The sequence below is a fragment of the Hemicordylus capensis genome, chromosome 1 (assembly GCF_027244095.1).
Source record: "Hemicordylus capensis ecotype Gifberg chromosome 1, rHemCap1.1.pri, whole genome shotgun sequence".
NCBI lineage: Eukaryota > Metazoa > Chordata > Lepidosauria > Squamata > Cordylidae > Hemicordylus > Hemicordylus capensis.
In genome coordinates this window covers 150,671,834-150,693,756 of record NC_069657.1, presented here as the reverse complement: position 1 = coordinate 150,693,756, position 21,923 = coordinate 150,671,834, and the positions used below count along the sequence as shown (strand labels likewise).

General features: G+C 44.6%; 1 protein-coding gene across 2 annotated transcripts; it reads left to right on the top strand.

Annotated features, from left to right (window-relative positions):
• Positions 1-74: 74 nt before the first annotated feature.
• On the top strand, positions 75-21,122 carry LOC128339658 (centrosome-associated protein CEP250-like). 2 transcript variants are annotated; one of them, XM_053283945.1, is made up of 5 exons: positions 75-1,925; positions 5,470-5,576; positions 8,246-8,392; positions 10,208-10,339; positions 20,884-21,122. In XM_053283945.1, exons 1-5 carry the CDS (start codon positions 75-77, stop codon positions 20,927-20,929), a joined length of 2,283 nt encoding a protein of 760 aa, XP_053139920.1. In that variant the 3' UTR covers positions 20,930-21,122. The 2 variants fall into 2 exon arrangements, with proteins under 2 accessions (XP_053139920.1, XP_053139912.1); XM_053283937.1 differs by lacking the exon at positions 20,884-21,122 and adding an exon at positions 16,362-18,253.
• Positions 21,123-21,923: the final 801 nt, after the last annotated feature.

Sequence of the window (21,923 nt, the reverse complement as noted above, 5' to 3'; positions counted from 1 at the left end):
TCAGGCCTGGATTGGAAAGTTCGGTGGAGAAATGGGTTGGGATCTGGAGAAGCAGAAAGAACAGTCTGCTCCAGATGGGTTCCTTTCTAAAGCTGGGTCCTTCTATGGAAAGGGATGCCCAGCATTCAGTCTCTGGCAAGGATAGACTGGTGGAGACACTGACGGCAAATCGTGAGTTGCACGTCCAAGTGGAGAAGATGAGCAAGATGCAGGCAGGCAGCATCTCTTCCCCTCAGGATCTATATTCCTTGCTCTCTCAATCAGAACACTCTTCCCCTGGAAAGATAGAGAGACTCCATCAGGGAAGCATGGAAGGTGGCAGCCAAAGAAAGCAAAAGGAATTTAGAATGTTGATGTGGGAGCTTGGAGAGCTGCAGCAGAAGTTGTCCCAGCAGAAAGAGGAGCACAGATCCTTGAGACAAAGTCTTTCTGAGGAAAACCAGGCTCTGAAAGAGGAAGTGTCCAAACTTGAAGCACAGCACACAGAGAAAATGGAAGAGCAGGAGAAACAGCAGCAGGAGCTGGCCACAGCAGTAAAGGCCCTCAGAGAGGCAGAAAGTAAGATTGCCAACCTGGCCAGCGAATGCCAGGAGGCTTTGGCCAAGAAAGAGGCTGCTGAGAAGTCTCTAGAGGAGGCAGAACAAAGGCTGAGTTTTCAAGAAACAGAGAGGAGAAAGCATCTGGCAGACACTGAGGCCCAAGAATTGAGGCACCAGCATGTGATCACTCGGTGTCAGAGTCTGCAAGAGAAACTGAAGGTATGTGAAGAGAGTCTGGAGAAGTGGGAGACTCAAGTGGTGGCCCTACAATGCCAACATGGCCAGCTGGAAACAACTGAGGAGGAGCAACAAGGGCTGAGTTGCAAGCCAGCTGAAAGAGAAGAGCATCCGTCCACAATAGAGATGGGTCTCCTGAGGGAGAAATTAAAAAGGAGTCTTGCTGAGACAGAGGCCCTAGAAAGGGAGAGGGAGACTCTTATGGAAACTCTGGTGTCTCGGGAGCAGAGCCTGGTGTTCACAAAACTAGAAATGCAGGACCTTCAGAAGGAGTTGTCAGGATGTCAAGAGCATGTTGTTACCTTCCGGATGTCTCTGGAGGAACAAGAGAAGGTCCTGAGGGACAGAGAAAAAGTGCTTCAGGGCTTGCAAGAACACCTAAAGGACCAATCAACTCAGCTTCAGGAGGCTTTGGAGAAAAACACAACACTGAACGCTCAGCTGGAGGAAATAGCCAGCAAGAAGTCTCAGCTGGAAGCTCAAGGTGCTGAGGAACGAGCCAGAATGGAAAGTATTTTGCAGGAACAGAGGAACCAACTGGGAACTTTTGAGAAAGAGGTGACCAAACTGCAAGAGGAGAGACAGCAGCTCCAGGTCACAGTGCAGCAAGCCCTTGAAGAAGGAGAGGCTTTGGTTAAACAAGTGAAGAGCACTACTGCTGCCCTGGAGGAGCAGACCCAGGAAGCCACACAGCTTAGAAGTGAACTGCATAAGGTGCAAGTCGCCAGCCAAACACTACAGAAAGCCTTGCAGGAGAAAAGTGAAGTTGTGGCCTCAGCTTTAAGGGGGGAGTGCCTGCAGCTGAAAAACCAAGTGGAGCAACTAGAGCTGGAGAAAATGCAAGCCATCAGCATAGCAGAGAAGCTGAGCATAGAGTTAGGACAGTGCTGGGAGTGGCCCACAGAGGAAAGTGCCCTGCAGAGTGCATTGGCTCCTTCCACCACTGTACTGGATCTAGCAATTGGGATCAGAGGTGAAGAGAGCAGGAGCCTAGCCAAGGAAAGAGGCATCGCAGATGATAACAGTCATGGAGTGGCTGGGTCATGGCTGACAAAAAGAGAGGTTTTTCAAGCTGATGTGCTGCAAAATTTGAACAGAGTTGTCAAGGGCGGAGGCAGTACCAAGCATAGCACTGAAGTCGACAGCAAGGTGAGAGCCTCTTGTTCTATGTGTCGCACGGCAGGCACCTGAGAGTTGGTGCCTCTCAGGCTACCACCCATCTTGAACTTGGCTCCATAGGCAGACACGGGACAACATTCAGACCGTGACTAAATCCCATTGAAATTAATGGAACTTCAGTTAGTGGTGACTACCTTGTCTCATTGATTTACATGTTGCTGGTTATGACTGACTAATCTGTATGCTGCCTATTGTCTGTAAGTGGCATCCCTCTCCTCTAGAGGGAGGAGGCCTAGGGCAAGTCTGTGCTACAAACCAAAACCAGAAGAAAGTTGTATCACCTCTCAAGGAATGCTGAGCGCTGTGGGTTTTTTTAGCATACCCTTTCAGAAACTAGGAACCCTGGTGATTGATAGAAGGAAGCCATGTTGCTTAAATGGTTTTATTTGTAGAAAAGCAGGCAGGACTTCCACTTAGTTTTCTGATCTGCCTGATGTGGAAAGGACAACTCTTTTTTTTAATGCACCAAAACCACAGAGCAATGCTCCATCTCAAAAGTGGAAGAGATGCTTTTTTTAAACTATAGGAATAAGAACACGGAGTTGCATAGCATATAGCTCTTATAGCAGCCATCATTTTCCTGGTAGATTCTGGATTTGGAGAGAGAAGAATCATGGCACACATTAAAGGCTCTCCAGTGGGGAAAAGCTAGTGTTTCACTGGGAGGGAAGTTAGCAAACATCTCTGTGTATGAAGAAGTTTTGAGGGTGAAACCGTAGGGTCAGTTATTAATTGATATCAGGATTAGGATTAGATTGAAGATGCACAATATGAATGCAATTTCAATTTTTGTATTTTAATACAAAAATGCAAATTTGAGGTACAAGTTTCAAATTTTAGATTTTGAATTCTGAATTTTGGATGAATCAGTATGTTGTTTGGAACTCAAATTTTAGCCAAAGAAATTCTCAAATTTCAATGACAGAATTTCAGTGATAAAATCTGACAATTGAAAGGAACATGTTGGGTCCCCCCCCCCAAATCTGAATCCTCCAATTTTTTTAAATTATCTTTTAGCTTGTATAAATTAAGGTTGTGTTTGAGTTCAATGCCCTTGCATCAAAAACTTCTTGTTTCTGTTGGGAATTCTCTCTGGTAAGAGAAACCCTTTTTTTCATTAAAGCAGAGTGCACAGAGGCACAACACAGCGGAATTTAGTTAGGCATGCATGTATGCTGAGAGTAGAGTAACTTGGAGCCAGTTCATAGTTTCAAATCAATATAAGTAGTATTTATTAGAGAACTCCATTCTAGATAGGAAAGTGAGGAGTTAGGATCTCTAATCTAGCTAGCTAGCTGGATGCAGATGGATTCTGCATCTTCTCTGCACACATGGTGCAGGGGAGAAGAGCTTGCATGTTGCAAGGTTGAAGGAAGGGAAGAAGAAGGGAAAAGGAAGTGGCAGGAAGGAAGGAAGTCAGTCCCTGAGAGCATCAATCTACATATCAAGGGATCGTGTTAGAGCAGTAGAGAAAGGATGACCAATGTCTTGCCCTCTCTAGCCTTCTGACTCACTAGTCTGTCCTCTTGCATCATTGAGACAGGAGACAGCACATAGTCCTTCACTTCCAACAGTTTCTGTGGCATGACCTCAAGAACCAGTCTCACTAGTTGCCACAAATATGTACTCAAATACAGCCATGGTAGTTCTGGGCATGGGTGGAAAGTGGAAACCTGTAATAGAAGCTTCATGAAATTTTACATTCCTGTATTCCCAGCTGCAGTACAAGGAAATGCGGACTATATTATGTAAATTAAGAAGTTACATTCCTTGCTGTTAAAAGTGAATGGACTGTTTTCACAACTGAGGGAAGTAAAAAATGGGGTCCTCAAGAATCAGTATTGGAACCAATGCCATTTAATTTATTCATAAATGACCTGGAGTGAGGGATGAGCAATGAAGTCAACAAACCTGTGGATGACACCAAATTATTTAGGATGGTGAAAACCAAAGCAAAACATGAAGAGAGCTTCAGAAGCTTCTCCCCAAATGGTGAACAGGCAACAGTGTTGCAAAAGTGGTTCAGTATAAGTGCCAAGAGATGCCCATTAGGGTAAAAAATAAAAATAAATCTCAGCTTCATATGTACAGTGGCTAGGATCTGAACACGTGCTGGCTAGTGATGGGCAAACCTTCCCCAGTCATGTTCAAAAATGGGCTTGGGGAAAAATATTCTTCCCTAGCTCAGAAAATAGATCCACTTATTGGATCAAGTATGGAGCCTGTTTTGAACCCTGCTGCACACCTGACACAGGTCAGTATCAGTAGCTCTAGAAAAACTGCACTTCCCAGCATGCCTTACACCTGACAAAGACATCCATTGTAACTTGCCTGGCCCTGGCATCAGGGAGGTGAGAGAGAAAAAGGAGAGGAGAAAGAAGCTGCCAGAGCAAAAGCAAAAAGGAAGGTAAGAGGGGTAGGAAGGGACTTAGAGGCAGGAGGATAGATTGGGAGGTAGGCTAGCAGGGTTTAAGTGCAGAAGAACTTCTGAGTCATCTCTTACATTGGAGGTGAACATTATAAACCTGCCAAATTCAATTTCCAAGGTATACTTGGATAATGTCCAGCAGCATCCTTAGTGGTGACTACCAAGGAGAGGGATTTTGGGATTGTGGTGGAGAGCTCAATAAAAGCAACCACTCATTCTGCAGTGGTGGTTAAAAAAAAACAAAGGCAAATTCCATGACAGAGTTTTATTAGGGAAAGGACTGAAAGTGAAACTGCCAGTATCATAATGGTGTGGGTGCATTTGGAGGAACAGATCCGAAATGACCCTCCTGTTTTCTTCAACAAATTCTCAGGTGGCAAAAATGGGGAGCCAATTTTCAGCCAGTTTTCAAGGCAGCTTTTGAAATTCTGAGACATTTCTCACCTGGTTTACACAGATGCCATTTCCCCCCAGAAACCCACTGCAACCTTGGAGAAGCCACTGCCAGTCTGTGTAGACAGTACTGAGCTAGATGGACCAATGGCCTGACTTGGTATAAGGCAGCTTCCTATGTTCCTATGACTGATTCTGTGTCATGACTAGTGCTGATCCAAATTCTCAGGCAGCAGAGATGGAGGCTTTATCCAGTCAGAGAAGAGGTATACCTTCAGGTCCTGCTTGCCGACTTCCAGAGGCATTTGACAGGTCATTGTAGGAAACAGAATGTTGGGCCTTTGGTCTAATACAGCAGGGCTCTTCTTATGTGCTTTGAGAATTTATGTGCAGGACCTGACAGTGAATAGAGTGGTAAAAACATCAGGCAGGGAGGTGTTGAGGGCAAAATGTGGCTTAACCTAGGAACCAGAGGTGTTGGATAAAAGTTAGCTGGTTTTGGAGCTTGGCAATCCATGTCTAATGACATTTTTTGATGGAATTCTGACACAGCCACCATATTTTGCAGCTGCTGTTTAACTGCAGAATCCTAGGTCTTGATAATATTCTATTTGCTTGAGAGTGGGTGGTGGATGTTTGCATGTGCTGTCTTTCTAACTGTTCTTCTGTTGTGTTTTCTCTGATTTCCCTCAGCATCTGACTGACCACCTAGACAATATGATGGGTGATATTCAGCAGGTGAAGCAAATGCTTTTGGCCAAGGAAAAGATGACGAAGCAGTTGATGGAGCAGTTGAGCCGGTGAGGGCATGGATTTGCTTATTTTTAGGGATATAGGGACCATAGGTCCATCTAGCTCAGTATTGTCTTCACAGACTGGCAGGGGCTTCTCCAAGGTTGCAGGCAGGAATCTCTCTCAGCCCTATCTTGGAGAAGCCAGGGAGGGAACTTGAAACCTTCTGCTTTTTAATCCTCCAATGGAATTCAATTGCCAGCCTAAAAGTGCCCAACCCTTTTCTCTGGTCCAGCTTGTGCTCCTGTTCTTCCCAGTTTTCCTCTGCTAAAATCAGGGGCGTAACTATAATAGGGCAAGGGGAGACAGTTGTCTGGGGGCCCACTGCCTTCGGGGGCCCCCCAGAAGCAAGTCACATGACTGACTCCCCCAGCCACGCTCCCGCCCGGGCTTCCTTCAGTTGTATTCATCCTCTGAAATTGATGTGAGTGTTAAGACCTGGAGCTACCAGAACAGCATGTCTTTCTCTAGTACCATTCAATGACTTTCATCAGCCACAATCTCCAAAACCTTTAAAAAAATAATTTAGGATGACGTTCTGTTGTGGCACATAAATTTCACTATGCTTTCTGTTACCACTATTCAGCCTCATTTAAGATTTCTTTACTTCATGAGCTGAGCTTCAGTGAGGGGGGCCTCATTTTAAAATATTGTCTCTGGGCCCGCTCCAACCTTGCTATGACCCTGGCTAAAATCTCCAAAACAACTTTAAAGTTATGTCATAAGGCACTGTGGGGAAACAATCATATTTGCTCTCACTTGCATTCCTCTTCCCAGGTTATACGCAATACACAGATTACATGCTGATAATCAGGTGCTATTGGTAGGGAGAGTTTGTAACTGAGGGCACACAACCATTGGGCCTTGGAAACTTTGCTGTTGTACATCCTGCACTCTCTTCACCACAATATATCATTAACCTAGTTAATAGGCCCATTCACATGACTACAATACAGGGTAGGAGGCAGTATACCCAGGTGTTCATGGTCATGTGAACCCACAGGAATCCCTCCAGCCCAGGCTCTTCAAACTAAGGTAACTCAGATTCTGTACCCTGCTCTAAACCAAAGTAGCAGGTAAAGAGAACATTACTGCTTTGCTATTTTGGTCATGTAGATCTACTCACTTCTTCTATGCAGCTATCAGGGGAACAGCAGCCATTGCAACAATAGAGAACTCTGACTGCAGGGGCTCCAGCCATGAAAGTGCCACTCTGCAAAGCACACTCTATGATCCAGTGTGTGCAACCTCTTCAGCAGGGCTGGATCCACCTCCTGCTCCTCATGGCCAATCAGAGGGCAACTGCTGATATAATGAGGCTTTGCCCTTCTGCTAGCAGTGCAAAGCATGCTGGGAAGGCAGAGGGACTGTTGGAGGACCTTCCATGGCAGAGGCTTAAAGCTCCTAATTTGAGCAATGGATGCTGCAGCTGTGTTGATTGTATGTTCTGCGAGTTTACAAACCCAAATGGAGGTCATGTGAAGGAGATGGGATAGGAGCTCTCATGCCCTCTAGCCCATATGTTCATGTCAAAGGCCCTGCTGTCCAGCCTTTTGCTCTCAGGCCAGCTTCAAGAGTCTTTCTGGACAGAGCAGAAAGGCCCTCACTAGCCTTTGCAAATCTTTCCCAGAAGCCATGCATATCACATTTTACCCTTCCCTGTTGATGATGTCTTCCTTGCTATACAATTATATCACTTTATTTTCCCTTTCTGTCTGGCTATCTATCATATGTATCTACCACCCAAAACTTGTGTCTCTGAGCGGTCTCTTATTTGCCTTCAGTGCCTCCCTCCCCCAATTAGTAACTAGCACTGTGGAATAGGAGTACCTTCAACACATACATACACACACCAGTTAGCTTATCCATATTGCCAGATAGTGTGCTTTGTGCAAGCTCAGTTTGGCACCCTTTCAGGTAGGCACGCTGGGCAGCTACCTGTCCTGCCTGCCTACTCCTAAGGCCAGCCCTGCTTCTTCATCCAGTAGCAAGTGGATATACTTTAGCCCGGAGACATTGGCTGCCAGTACCTTTTAGCGGGGAAAACAGTGACTGAAAAGCAGAATGTAATTTCTAGCAAGCTATTGCTCACTGTGTCACAAACTGTGAGATATCATCATAGGTCATCCTAGAACAGGGGTAGGCAACCTTTGGCACCCCAGCTGTTGCTGAACTACAACTCCCATCATCCCCAGCCACATTAAATTGTGGCTGGGAGTGATGGGAGTTGTTATTTAGCAACATCTGGAGTGCCAAAGGTTGCCTATCCCTGTCCTAGAATATAGTATGTGGGCGAAAGGAGGGCCACTCATTGACTGACTCTTCCTGGCATGTAGAGTTGCTGTTTGGCCAGTTGTAATGGGGTGGGCCCTGACACATGCGCTATGCCCAAAGACCATGGTGAAGAGCAACAAGTAGCATAAAGCTCTGCAAAATTTTCCAGGGGTCAGAAGCATCTCACGGTGCAGAATTAAACTGGTGAAATGGTCATTTCCTAGGGAATCCTGGCAACTTTTGTTCTTTGTAGGGGCAGTATTCTGATACAGAACTCTCAGCATATCACCACACTACAGTTCCCCAGATTCTTTTGAGGAAAGCAGTGACCATTAGTGTGGTATAAAAATGAGATGGGTTTATAGTGTACATAGAGCCTCAAGTTCCTCTTCCACCTGCTTAGGTCTCAGCAGGACAAGGAGCAGTTGCAACTGTTGCTGGACAAAAGCCACCAAGAATTAGAGGGGAAAGAGAAGAAATACAAAGAGGAGCTGTCAGAACAGGGGGATCTCATCTGCAGCATGAAGGGAAAGTTGCTGGAGTTATTACGGTGAGTGAAGGGAGTTCAAGGGGAACAGAGGAGAAGCATCCTTCTGTGCTGGTGGGTTTTTTTGGAGACTTATAGGGGAGAAACAAAGAAACAAGAAGCCAGTGAGCCACCTGTCCCTGGTTGGGCTCCTTAAACCAAGCCCACACCTTTTCTCCACTGTTTCTGCTGTGGGCTCTTCAGTGGTATCTGAAGTTAATGTTGACATGGGGAAGCTGTGGTGATGTTCAGGTGAAAGGTACTTAAATTGGTCATGGGTAGATCATGTCACTAGGAATATTGTATAAACATTATAAACAAATGCCTTAGTGGCATTGGTCACTACACAGTATGGCCAAATGAAATGTCTGGGGATTTGATCCTTTGAGGCCATTGTATGCAATATCCTATTCTGAAGCTGGTTGCAGTCTAATGTGATGCTGTCACCTTCTTCCATCCTCCAGAGTCAGGCTACATTTTCCCACTTACATTTTCAATGGGAAATCTAATACAATCATCCAGCTTCCTGATTCCATCATCCTAGTTGCACTACTGCATATTAAAAGGGATGTTGGACTACTGTGAAAGGCTCATAAACTAGATTTTGCACCACAGAAACATGTGCCACGGCCTTTTCACAATGACCAAAGGCCAACTCCCTAATGCCGCAAACCTAAAAGGTGGCTGCAGGGAAGATGGAGAGAAATACTATCGACCATAGTATCCTTCTGGAACGTCTGAGAGTGTTAGGGGTGGGAGGCTCTGCCTTATAGTGGTTCCACTCCTATCTCTCAGACAGATTCCAGATGGCGTCGATTGGAGACTGTTGCTCTTAGAAATCTGAGCTTATGTGTGGCATCCCTCAGGACTCCATACTGTCTCCAATGCTCTTTAACATCTACATGAAACCGTTGGGAGAGATCATCAGGGGATTTGGAGCTGGATGTTACCAGTATGCTGATGACACCCAGATCTACTTCTCCATGTCAACATTATCAGGAGATGGCAAAACCTCCCTAAATGCCTGCCTGGAAGCAGTAATGGGCTGGATGAGCGAGAATAAACTAAGGCTGAATCCAGATAAGATGGAGGTACTTATTGTGTGGGGACAGAACTCCAGAGATGATTTTTATCGGCCTGTTCTAGATAGGGTCACACTTCCCCAAAAGGAAAAAGTATTCAGTCTAGGGGTGCTTCTGGATCCACACCTCTCCCTGGTATCTCAGGTAGAGGGGGTGGCCAGAGGGGCTTTCTATCAGCTTTGGCTGAAACACCAGCTGCACCCGTTTCTTGAGATGAACAACCTCAACACAGTGGTACATATATTGGTAACCTCCAGACTTTCAATGCGCTCTATGTGGGGCTGCCTTTGTATGTAGGCATACAAATTTTTGAAATTCCAGTTGGTACAGAATGCAGCAACCAGGTTGATCTCTGGGTCATCTCGGAGAGACCATATCACCCCTTTGTTGATAGAACTACATTGGCTGCCAATAGGTTTCTGGGCAAAATACAAAGTGCTGGTTATAACCCATAAAGCCCTAAATAGCTTAGGCCCTGGGTATTTAAGAGAACGCCTTCTTCATTATCAGCCCCACTGCCCATTGAGGTTGTCTAGAGAGGTCCGTCTCCAGTTGCCACCAGCTCAGCTGGTGGCCACATGGGGATAAGGGTTAAAAATCTAGCAAATCCTGTGTCAATGCAAATAATGTGTCTAGATCCTCCTTGGGGATCCTTTTCATCTTTTATGTAATTCTGGGATATCAGGAAGAAATAGGAGGATCAATCAGCTTTGTCTCAGACTAGTGATCCTTCTTTGCCTCTCCTTTTCTTCCTCAGGGAGAAGGATGCCCTGTGGCAGAAGACCGAAGGCATTGCCTCCTCAGCAGTCTGTCCAGCTCCTCAGCATTCAGGGGGCTGTGCTTATTGCAAAAAGGATTTCAGGCTCATGTCACGCCGATACCAGTGCAGGTAATATGACCAGTAGTTTGGTAGCTGGTGGGAGGAAATGGTAAGGGGGTGGATTGGGGAAATGGGATAGACAGGAAAGAATGTTTGCCAGGACCTCCACTGTGAGGGGAGAGTCTTCTTCACCCATTTTGTAATTCTCTCTTTCTACACTGGATATTGCTGCACGTAAAAAAAAAAAAGAGAGAGCTGATCCAAAGATTGGCCCTCTGCAGTGCAGAAAACCACTGCACATGAAAAAATGGGAATCTGTGCCAATTTAGCAGATTGCCAAACTCTTCTGCTGTTAGCCATGAATGGCTACCTGCACACGGTCTAGATGCAAAGACACATTACCATCCAATTCTTGAGCATGGTTCTAGTTGCACAGAGTGCCCATTTACATATGAGTTACCTGCAGATCAAGGCCAAAGTCATTAATGTTTAAATAATATTAGATCCGTATTTTGATTACCATGCAATTCAAGGGTACAGATTAGAAAAGGCAAACATTAAATGCATAGGACCATATAGACATCAACTTGCATCTAAGAAAGATGTTCCTTAAATGTACCTGGGCTAACAAAGAAGCAGGCTAATCCCTTTGCACAAGCAGGGCCTACTTGTTCCTTGCATTTCTTTCCACCCTTCCCCGAGCACTTTAAGCAATAGCAATAGCACTTACATTTATATACCGCTCTATAGCTGGAAGCTCTCTAAGCGGTTTACAATGATTTAGCATATTGCCCCCAACATTCTGGGTACTCATTTTACCGACCTCGGAAGGATGGAAGGCTGAATCAACCTTGAGCCCCTGGTCAGGATCGAACTTGCAACCTTCTGGTTACAGGGCGGCAGTTTTACCACTGCGCCACCAGGGGCTCTGTTTAAGGTATCTGTTTCTCATTTTGTCACAAGCCTTGTAGGTGAGTCAGATCCACCGGTGGCCAGTGCGGGTACCGCTGGGCGGGGGCGGGTGCCGCAGGAGGCACCTTTGACTATAAATTAGTAGGTGCTTACCTCTCCTCCTGTGGCACCTGAAAGCTATTCAGAGCAGCAGTGCGGCACCCTGCTGGCGGAGGCCATTTGTGTGGCCAGCAGGTGGCCTCCATGCATGTTCAGAGGCCAGCGGAGTGGCAGAGCCAATCTGCTGCCGCAGGTGCTGGGTGGCATGCCACTGAATAGCCTTCCTGTGCAGCAGGAGGAGAGGTAAGCACCTTCTAGTTTACAGTTAAAGGTGCCTCCTGACGGCACCCACATCAGCCGCCCCTGGTTAGATCTGATAGTGAGTTGGCCAAGGCTGTCCAGAGAGCATCACAACTGAGCAAAAATTAGAACTTGCTTGTTCTATGACCATCCTGAACACACAATTACCCATGTGTTTTTCTTAATGGCAACTTACGTGTAAGTGTTCCCTAACTGTGTAAATAGCAGCTTTAGGGGTGGGGGCAGAGATTCAAATAATTGTTTTTTTAAATGTGGGGCAAGGGTTAACCACACCATGCTCTAGGACTGTGGTCCTGATTCCTCAGTGGCTGCTTTAAAAGAAGGAAGGAAGGAAAAAGGGTGGATCTTCTGCGTCTTATCTAACTTGCTCTATAATTTGCAGCTGCTGTCACCACTCTACTCTGTAGCCAGTAAACAGCAGCTGCATAAAGGGGAAGTCTAGACCCAAAATATGACATTGTGGTTTTCAAATGTGGTGAAAGTGGTAAGAGCTGATGTGAGGTGGGAAATAGCTCATAAGAAAGAGGTTGGAGACCTTAACTTGGCAGTGGCTAGGCTTTATCATGTTTATCATTTCATGGCAGGAGAAAAATGATAGAAATAGCAATAGCACTTACATTTATATACCACTTTATAGCCGGAGCTCTCTAAGCGGTTTACAATGATTTAGCATATTACCCCCAACATTCTGGGTACTCATTTTACCGACCTCAGAAGGATGGAAGGCTGAGTCAACCTTGAGCCCCTGGTCAGGATCGAACTTGTAACCTTCTGGTTACAGGGCAGCAGTTTTACCACTGTGCCACCAGGGTGCAGGGAGAAAGAGGTGTTCTTTGTAAGTTTTGTAGGACCATGCAGAGAGTGAGGAAGATTTGAGAGTGTGGTCTTCAGTTTATTAGATGTTTATTATATATAAATAATTTTTATATATATTCAGTTTATTGTATATTCATTGTACCTTAATTTATTATGTGCTTGCTTATGCAACAATGAGCAGGCATATGGATATATTGCAGTTCTGTGAAAGCTCACAGAATGTGCTATAGGATACAGAAATACATTTCCTAAGAATCTTAGCTCTCATGTTTAAAAAAAGAATTGCAAGCTTCTAGGTCTTAGTGCTGCAGAGATATACATGAAGGTGTCTGAGCCACCTACTGAAACCTCAGAAACTGAAGGGGTTACTGAATCAGATTGCTGATGAGTGAGAGGGCAACAGTGCCCTGCATAGTCATTTGACCCTCCCCCTAACTAGCACAAACCACCTAATTGCACAGCCTAGGGAGCAAGAAGTTGCTGGCTAGAATCCCTGCTGGTATGTTTCCCACGCTATATCAGGCAGCAGCGATATAGGAAGATGCTGAAAGGCATCATCTCATACTGTGAGGGAAATGGCAATGGTAAACCCCTCTTGTATTCTACCAAAGAAAACCACATGGCTCTGTTGTTGCCATGAGTTGACACCGACTCAATGGCACAACTTTACTTTACTTTAGTAACTAGCACAACTGTAATAAATTATACTAAGTTGCAACAATGGTGGAACAAATATTGCTAAATAAAAATCTCACTGATTCCTTACTCCTAAATTGCAACAATGGTGGAACAAAAGTTGCTAAATAAAAATTGTACAGATGGCTTAATCTGCATGATTTGTCCAGATCTCATAATTCATTTTGTTTTGGTACAGAGTTTTATCATGTATCCCCATATAACAACACCCTGACTCACATCAGTCACTGGTTTGTTAGACGGTCAAGGGATAAACTAAAGGGCAAAATGAGTTAATTGCAAGGAACAGCCTCAGAATAATCAGGAGCCTTTTTTCACTTCAGCTTAATGTAACTGAAAGTATATAGTCATGAGCCAAAGAAACTGCTTTACAAACATGCAAAGTAACGGTTGGTGCAATCAGAGCTGTTGTTGAAGCTTTGATCTCTGGAGCTTCCGCAGCTGATGAAGCAAATCATTTTCGAAACAGAATTGTATCAACTGTTAGGAGCTGCAGCTGGGAAGACTGCAAAGAAATTCCCAACAGTACTTTTGCTTTCTTTGCATGTGCATTAATGCAGTTCTGTTCAGCTGTGGCTAAGATAATAGTGGGTGGACAGGAAGCTCACATCTCCAGTTTTGTAAATCGAGGATGAGGGAGCCCAGATCAACTGGAACAGAATCACCTGGAGAATGACAGAGTATGCTTCACACCAGGAAGGGTGAAAGTCGGTGATCCGGGTCTCAATTCTTTGCAAATGATTCAGGGGGGAAAGCTGCTGATCTTTTAATTATGCAACTTTCTACAACAAATCCTGAATGATATTTTGTGTAAAGCGCAAATTCTGACATTCTGATTTGTGTATTTGGAGTATTATGAGGGTTTTTGGTTTTTGTTTAAGTCTGCCATTACTATTGCTGTTCTTGACAGCTGGACTGGCATCTTTCTTGGTGCTGCAAAAAAAATAAGAAACATGCATAAAAGTCTTGCTGCATAAAATAAGAGACTTCTTATTAGTCATTTTCACAGGTGACCCTTAAACTGTCCTTTGTGTTTCCCGTATTTGCAAATGGAATTATAAGGCTATATCAATTTGATTACACGTTTGGTTTCTAAATGGCTGTCTTGCGCTTGTACTGCATTGGCAACATGTAGAATTGATACAGTTCTGAGAAAAATGTTGTGAATCCCCTAAGATGGTCTGTATGTTAGCACAATTCATAATCAAAACATGATTAGAACATTCTAAACTAAACCCTGATAAGAGAGAAAGGCAACCCTGTTGAATAAGTAACTCTTATTCAAAACCGTGATGGCTCTGCTTGACTGTTGGGGTGAAGTTCTTACTTTGGAAGGCAGTGTTTGCTTTTTGCCAAACAAAACCTTTGTGACAGTGTCCAAAAAGTTCAATCTTTGATACGTCTGGCCAGAGAGCATTATTCCAGAAGCCTTGTGGGTCATCCAGATGCTCCTTGGTGAACCTGAGCTGGGCAGCAATGTTCTTATTAGAGAGCAGCTATCCTCCCATGAACACCATTCCCATCCAGTTTTTTCCTGATGGTTGATGTAAGGACCCTCACATCACATCGCAGCAAGAGAGGCCTGCAAGATCTTTAGATGTTAGTCTGGGATTCTTTGTGACTTTGTAGATGATTTGGGGGGGGGGTGTTCTTGGGGTGATATTAACAGGATGACCACTCCTGGCTAGAATCACTGTAGTTTCCCCCTTTTTGCATTTATAGACTAACTGTCTGATAATGGATGCATGGAGCCCCAGGGGATACTTAGAATTGGCCTTGTAACCCTGTCCAGGCAGATGAGTATCAACCACACTTTTTTGTAGGTCTTCTGGAATTTCTTTTGATCATGGCGTGATGACAGTCATGGTGCAGACCTAACTCAGGACCTTTAGGACCTTTCTGTAGGACAGGATGCCCAAACTCAGTCATGCAGCTTTCCTCTGCAGGTGGTTTACTTGTTACCCAATTAGTTAGGCACCTGATTGAGATTAACCCCCTTAACTGTGCTAAAGTCACGAGGGATTCACTTACTGTGTCACACACTGATCCTGAATTAGTTTCATTATTCCCACTTTGTACATTATTGTGTATATTATTGTGGCTCAAGAACACAGCATTGTTTAATTAATGCCTTTTTATTGCATTGGGAAAGAATGGTTTCAATTATGTAAAGGTATCATGGTAAGACCTTGCAGTGTGATTCTCATTATTCTACTTGGGGTTTCCTAACTTTTTCTCAGCACTGTGTATTACAGGTGAGAAATGGCATTTAGTATCTCTTCTTAAGACACCCTGGTTCTCACTCTTGAGAGATGCCTCCTATGATGCAGCCTTCCTGCACACTGAGTCCAATGGGACTTACTGTAGGGATGTGCACAAACTGCATTTTGAGCTGTGGATTGAGCACAGTTTGGATTGGAAGCGGGAACCAGGAGCTTTAAGAAAGAGGAGAGCAGATCCTTACCTGCTCTCCGCTGCCCCGTGCAACTTCCTGCTGGGGAAGCATGGTTCCTAGAAGTCCCATATGGCACCAGCATACACATGGAACCCACACATATGTGGACACTAGGTTTGTGCTGGTGCTGCACAGGGATTCTTGGGATGTGTACCACCTCAGCAGGAAGCTGCATGGGGCTGCAGAGAGCAGGTAAAGAAGACCTGCTCTCCTCTTTCTCAAAGCTCTTTTGAACAGTGCTAAAACCATGGTTTGTGCACATCCCTACCTTACTCCCACATAAGAGTATTTACAAACCAGGGATATAGCAAGGTTGGAGTCAGCCCTGGGACAAAAAGTAAAAATGGGTCTCTGCCCTGCCTTCTTCTTCAGAGAGGACTGAGGGAGAGAGCAAAGAGCAGGCTGTCACACAGGGACATTTGCTCCCCCCTTGTTCAATTTTATCTATGCCCCTGACACAAACACAGGGCAGTATTCTGACTAAGCTGGACATGACTAACTTGTCTCATTGATTTCAATGGTGCTTAGTCTGGACGCTTCCTGCAGTTACTAAAGAGTAAGTCCCATTGAACTCAGAAGTAAGTACAATGGGACTTACTCTTTAGTAATTGCGGGAAGTATTTACTTCTGAGTAAATGTGCATAGGATTGCACTGTTAGTCTCTTCTATGTTCATTTGAACAAAAGAGGCAACAGAAATGGTTGAACCCAATAATTAATTTCCTTCCAATCAGATGGAAGCCTGCAGAGAATCAGATCACTAAATCAGTCATCAGTAACAAAGTCTGTCTGTCTGTCTGTCTGTCTGTCTGTCTGTCTGTCTGTCTGTCTCTCTCTCTCTCTCTCTCTGCAGGTTGTGTCGGAGCACTGTATGCCATGCTTGCTCTGTGAACAGTGGATACAAGGAACGCTGCTGCCTGCGGTGCCACCAGAACAGAAATGGCCAAGGCACCTGACCTCTGGTCTCATCACTTCAATGCATTCCTCCCAGTGGCATTAGTGTTAGGAGTCCAGTGGACAGTTCCCTCCCTGGGTGCCATCTGGAAAAGGATACAGCTTCCTCTAGGGCATGGTTGCAGGCAAATTTAAAAGAACAGAAGCAAATGGTAGTAAATTGGGGGTGATACAGTGATAATGTATCACCCCCAATGTATGTACAACAGCAGTGAATGCACCACTGAGAGACCTTAAAGGCCAAGTTGAGGACCGATCATCCTGGAGAGAATCTATCTATGTGGTTGCTAAGAGTTGGCACTTGATGGCACTCAATCAATCAATCACAGTGATAATGAGGAACCGCTTAAAAACTAAATTCATATCAGGAGTGACCTTGAGTATCAAGGGCATTTGCGTGGTATTGGGGCATCCATAATCTTTCTCAGACTCAGCATAATTCATGAAAAGTCTGGGTTTTTTGCTGGCATCCCTATGAGCCATGCAGCCCAGCATTCAGACCCAATTAAGCCTGTGGCCAGTTAAATGGCCTCTAGCTTCCGTAGCAAATTTTTTTCCTAAAATGTGTGTAAGAGATACAATACTCTAGTTTAACAACTAGTCAGATAGGAAGAGAGCATATTTTCTATCCAATCTGAGATGGGGAGATCTATCTGTCAGTTTTGCATCCTGTCACAGCTGCTGTGGATGCCTGGGAGTCGGATACATAGAGCATTCAGATGTTCATTGCCTTGGAACGGTCCTTTCATGAGGCAGGGCAGTCGCCTCAGACAGTGGATTATTGGGGCATTTAGCAGGGCAGTGAAATGCCCCCCCATCACTATCATTGGAACAGTAGTTTAGGGCTGATTTGACCCACGCAATCTTTGCAAGGAGGGTAGGAAGAGAACATGCACCACATCCAAAGCTTGCCTCCACCAGGGCCATAGGGCAAGGCAGCATTTGGAGCCCCACTTAGGAACATAGGAAGCTGCCATATACTGAGTCAGACCATTGGTCTATCTAGCTCTGTATTGTCTTCACAGACTGGCAGCGGCTTCTCCAAGGTTGCAGGCAGGAATCTCTCTCAGCCCGATCTTGGAGAAGCCAGGGAGGGAGCTTGGAACCTTCTGCTCTTCCCAGAGCAGCCCCATCCCCTGAGGGGAATATCTTACAGTGCTCACACTTCTAGTCTCCCATTCATAAGCAACCAGGGTGGACCCTGCTTAGCTAAGGGGACAAGTCGTGCTTGCTACCACGAGACTAGCTCTCCTCTCCTCTCCTCTCCTTCAGCTGCCAGCCTGCCACAATACCTCGGGCCACCCCTGGCATTGCCCCACAGAACTGATTTCTTCCAGTATAGAGTATCAGTACCTTGTGTTCACACACAAGGAGGCCAAGATGAAGTGTGAAAGCAACAACTTCCTGGGAGCACCCTCCTCACGCCCTCCTGTATTTGCTCAGCTACAGCAACACTAGCAAGAGGAGAGAAATTTTGCCAACTCATGCTGAGTCCATTCCAAGTTTCAAGGCTAACCCCACAGAAGAGTTTTGTCTCATACTTTAAACTTATCCTATATTTTCCTTATCTCTAAGTGGTGGAAACACTGGAGCAGCTGGAAAGAGTTGTTGGAGGGAGGAATTGTGGGAGGGGAATTGTGCCCTATATGGAATGTGGGGCATAACAGGCACCATTTCTGTACTTTATTTATTGGAGCAATAAATATGGAAGACTGAGATTCCTAGTTTAATCATGCACTTTCTTTAAAAGAAATGATTACTTATCTGATGGCTATTTATGAAAATAAATGTATGGATAAATGAATATCTGGATAGCTTGGTTTTGGTTCTTGTTCCTGTCTTTCTTTTCTTGTAGCCTTCTGTTTCTCCAATCAGCCGTATGAGCAGAGAAATCCATAATAGTTTTCTACTTTCATGAATCTTCTTTGGGTGCAGTACACATCTGTAATGCAGAGCCCTTTCCTCTTCCCCTCCATGAAAGGCATTGTTTGGGGGTGGAGGGGTGGGCTGGATTGTTGTCCTTTAGCTCAAGCTCCATATAGGAACATAGGAAGCTGTCATATACTGAGTCAGACCATTGGTCTATCTAGCTCAGTATTGTCTGCACAGACTGGCAGCGGCTTCTCCAAGGCTGCAGGCAGAAACCTCTCTCAGCCCTATCTTGGAGAAGCCAGGAAAGGAACTTAAAACCTTGTCTCCATCCCCTGAGGGGAATATCTTACAGCACTCACATATGGTCTCCCATTCAAATGCAACCAGGGCAGACTCTGCTTAGCTGACTTGTATGGCCTGTATGGCATGTTTGTTTCATCTCTCATTGGTATGAATAAAGATTGCACTGTCGGTCATTGCTAACTATTATGCTGTCAAAAGGGATAATGGCTGCCTTCTCAGGCAACAGGGCAGAAAAGCAGAAAGAGTTACACTCGCCAAAAATGGCAGCAAATATGTCACTTGGTACTTTTCGTATGAAGATTCTTTTTCCATGCAACACAAACTTGATTAATGGCATTAAATGTGAACAGGACAGAGGGTTTAATTGGCCATTTAGGGCAAAAAATACAGCCTTAAAGCCTCACTTACCTGCAAGTAAGTTCCATGGAAATCTCTTGGCGTTGCTTGCAAGTACATATGCTGAGACTCAGGAAGAAACCCACCAGTTAGACCAAGGAAGAAATTTAAAACTGGGCAAAATCTAGCCAAAGTAAAACAGTTTTAAATCTCATGGATGAGCATATCCTTATTACCCTTTCACACTGGAATCCACGAGACTTCACAGTGTTTCCTTTGTTTGGATCACATCCTATGGAAATTTTTCTCTGGGAAGAGGTTAACAGGTATCAGTTCCATGGTATACCAAAATTTTGACCATTTTCTATCCCCTGTGTAAGCACAGAGACAACTCTAGGTCAACTTTGTTCCTTTTGACAAACCATGTCCTCTTGCTGGAAGAAGGAATTTATTTATTTACCATATTCCCTATTGCACGTGGTCACCCGTTATGTGATATAAATAAGACACCCCATATCTATAATTAAGGTTGTGATATTTAGGCTGCATACACATGATGAGAAGGATCATGATTAAAGAGTTAACTGTGATTGGTGAGCCCCATGTGCTCCCATGGAGAGTGATGCAAGAAACTGGACTATCCCAGATAAATTGCTGGGATTAACCAGCATTTAACCAGGACACTGGTTTACCTCAGCGATTTAACTGGGATAGTCCAGAAATTCCAGGTTCTCACATCACACTCTTGGGAGCATGCAGGGCTTGATGATCACAGTCAACTCTTTAAACAAGAGCCTTCTCATAATAAGAATGTGGCCATAATTTATTAAGTGATTGGTCTAAAAACTTGTGATCAGTTTAAAAAGTGCTCTTGATTTATTTTACTGTATTTATTATTTCCAATGCCCAACATACTGAGAGACAGTCATGTGCAGAGTATATTTCCACATGTGCACAGGGGGAGGAGTGATGTTCAGCAATTCCCTCCCTTGCTTTGCAGCCATCTGTATCTCCTGAAAATATGGCCCTGAGGGTTGTGGGTCCTTCAGAGCGGTGGTGGCCGGTACCAATGAGCAGGGTGGGGGTGGAGAATGAGCACCAGCTGTATCCCCTGGCCTCCCTGACCTGGTTGCCTCTCACACTTGTGCTGCTTGCCCCTCCTCAAGGTGCACAGACTGGTCATTTGTCCAGTTGTCCAAAGCAAGCTAAAGTTCCCTTTTCTCAAGTTTGCTTTGGGCACAACTGGGCAAACGACCAGCCCACATGGCTTGGAGTGGGGTGAGCAGCCGGAGTGGGGAGAGCAGGAAGATTGGGTGATATTGCTGCTGCTTGTTCTCTGCCCCCACCTCCATCCCCGTTCAACAGTACCAGCTGCCACTGCTCTGAGGGTCCTGCAGCCCTCAGGGCCATATTTTTGGGAGACACCGGTGGCTGCAGGGAGAAGGTCGGGGGGGGGCATTGCTGGAAACCACCCCTCCCCTCTGTGGGTGTATGGAAGCGGTCCCTGCATGCAATTCTTGCACAGAGTGCTGGGCTGCATTTATATATGCCACTTTCTCCAGGGCTCAAACTAGGATAGCTAACGAACAGCAGCTTACCTTGTTCTGCACCTGTGCCTTTAACACAACTCAGCAAGTGAAGCTTTCTGTTGCAATAAGATGAATATTATTACAGACAAATTGGCTGTTAAAGACACAAGAGGAGCTAGCAGTTGCTGTTTTTTAAGTGGTGCCAGCAATCCTATCTCAAACAAGTTGCTTCAAAGCAACTATGGCCCTGAATAGTTCCTATTGAAATATGTATCTTAAATACATCCATGATGCAGTTTTTCTCACAGTTGGCTGTGCAATTAGGCAACTGGGTAAAAGCAAGACACCTCTTAGCCAACCTGTTTGTTTCCTTTGTAACAGGCTTCCTGGTGCTATTGCAGAAGATTACTATAAGGAAGTCTCTTAAGCAAGGAGTTTACCAGAGGCAACTGCAGAGGAAATACCATCTCTCTGGACCAAAGAAGCAAAGTAACAACAGCACATATATGTATGCATTTTCGGCTGTCATATGATTAAGCAAATCTTAGTCAATTGATCACATGAAGTTTAATCTATTTAATCTGCATAAATGTGCATATGAATAAAACAATGGTTTTGAAGAAAATAGCATCCTTTCTTTGCTTGTTTCTGATGCATGGTATGTATATCAGAAGAGGCATTTTCTCTTGGGTGAGGAGACATACCTCTTCTAAGTGCCTGCCACCCATGGATTTGTGAATACTTACATTAAAAATAAACTTTTTAAAAATGCTGGCCAATTAATTGAAGGCACTTTTTTCAGCAACCCAAAATGGATGAATTGGTTGATCAGCTAAACAGTGCAACCCTAATATATTGCCAGATGCAATAGAACATACACCTGTCGCAGCAGACTTCTACATAGCTACTCACCTATAGAAAGTAAGAACTATGTTCAGGCAGGGAAGTTGTTTATGCAGGATTGATTTAATACATCAGTGGAGGGTGGGGTGGGATTATAGTTACAGGCAAAAGCCATTTTTCCAAGTAATGAATGCACCAGGGAAAGAACACAATGTTATAATGTTGCTTCTTTACTCAAAGCATTGTGGGGCTAGTCTACAGAAAAAAGGCAGTGTTTTAAAGTTCCATAACTCAGCTGATTTCCTTGCAGAAGATGGAAAGAAGCTCACATTGGTTTTAGGTAAGCTCCTACAATGATACAATTCAATATGATACAAAATGAATTGTATCTTTTTCTCTGAGAAAGTTTTTATCAGATCGTATCCAATTAAAAATTGAACAATGAGGCTTGGACTGCCTTGGTTGATTATTGACCCAAAGCAAAGCAAAGCAAAGCCCTACCAAATTCTAGTGTTATTGGAGCAGGCGATATATTTATTTCTATCTACTTTGCCTACCGCATTCATAGTTTTCGTAAT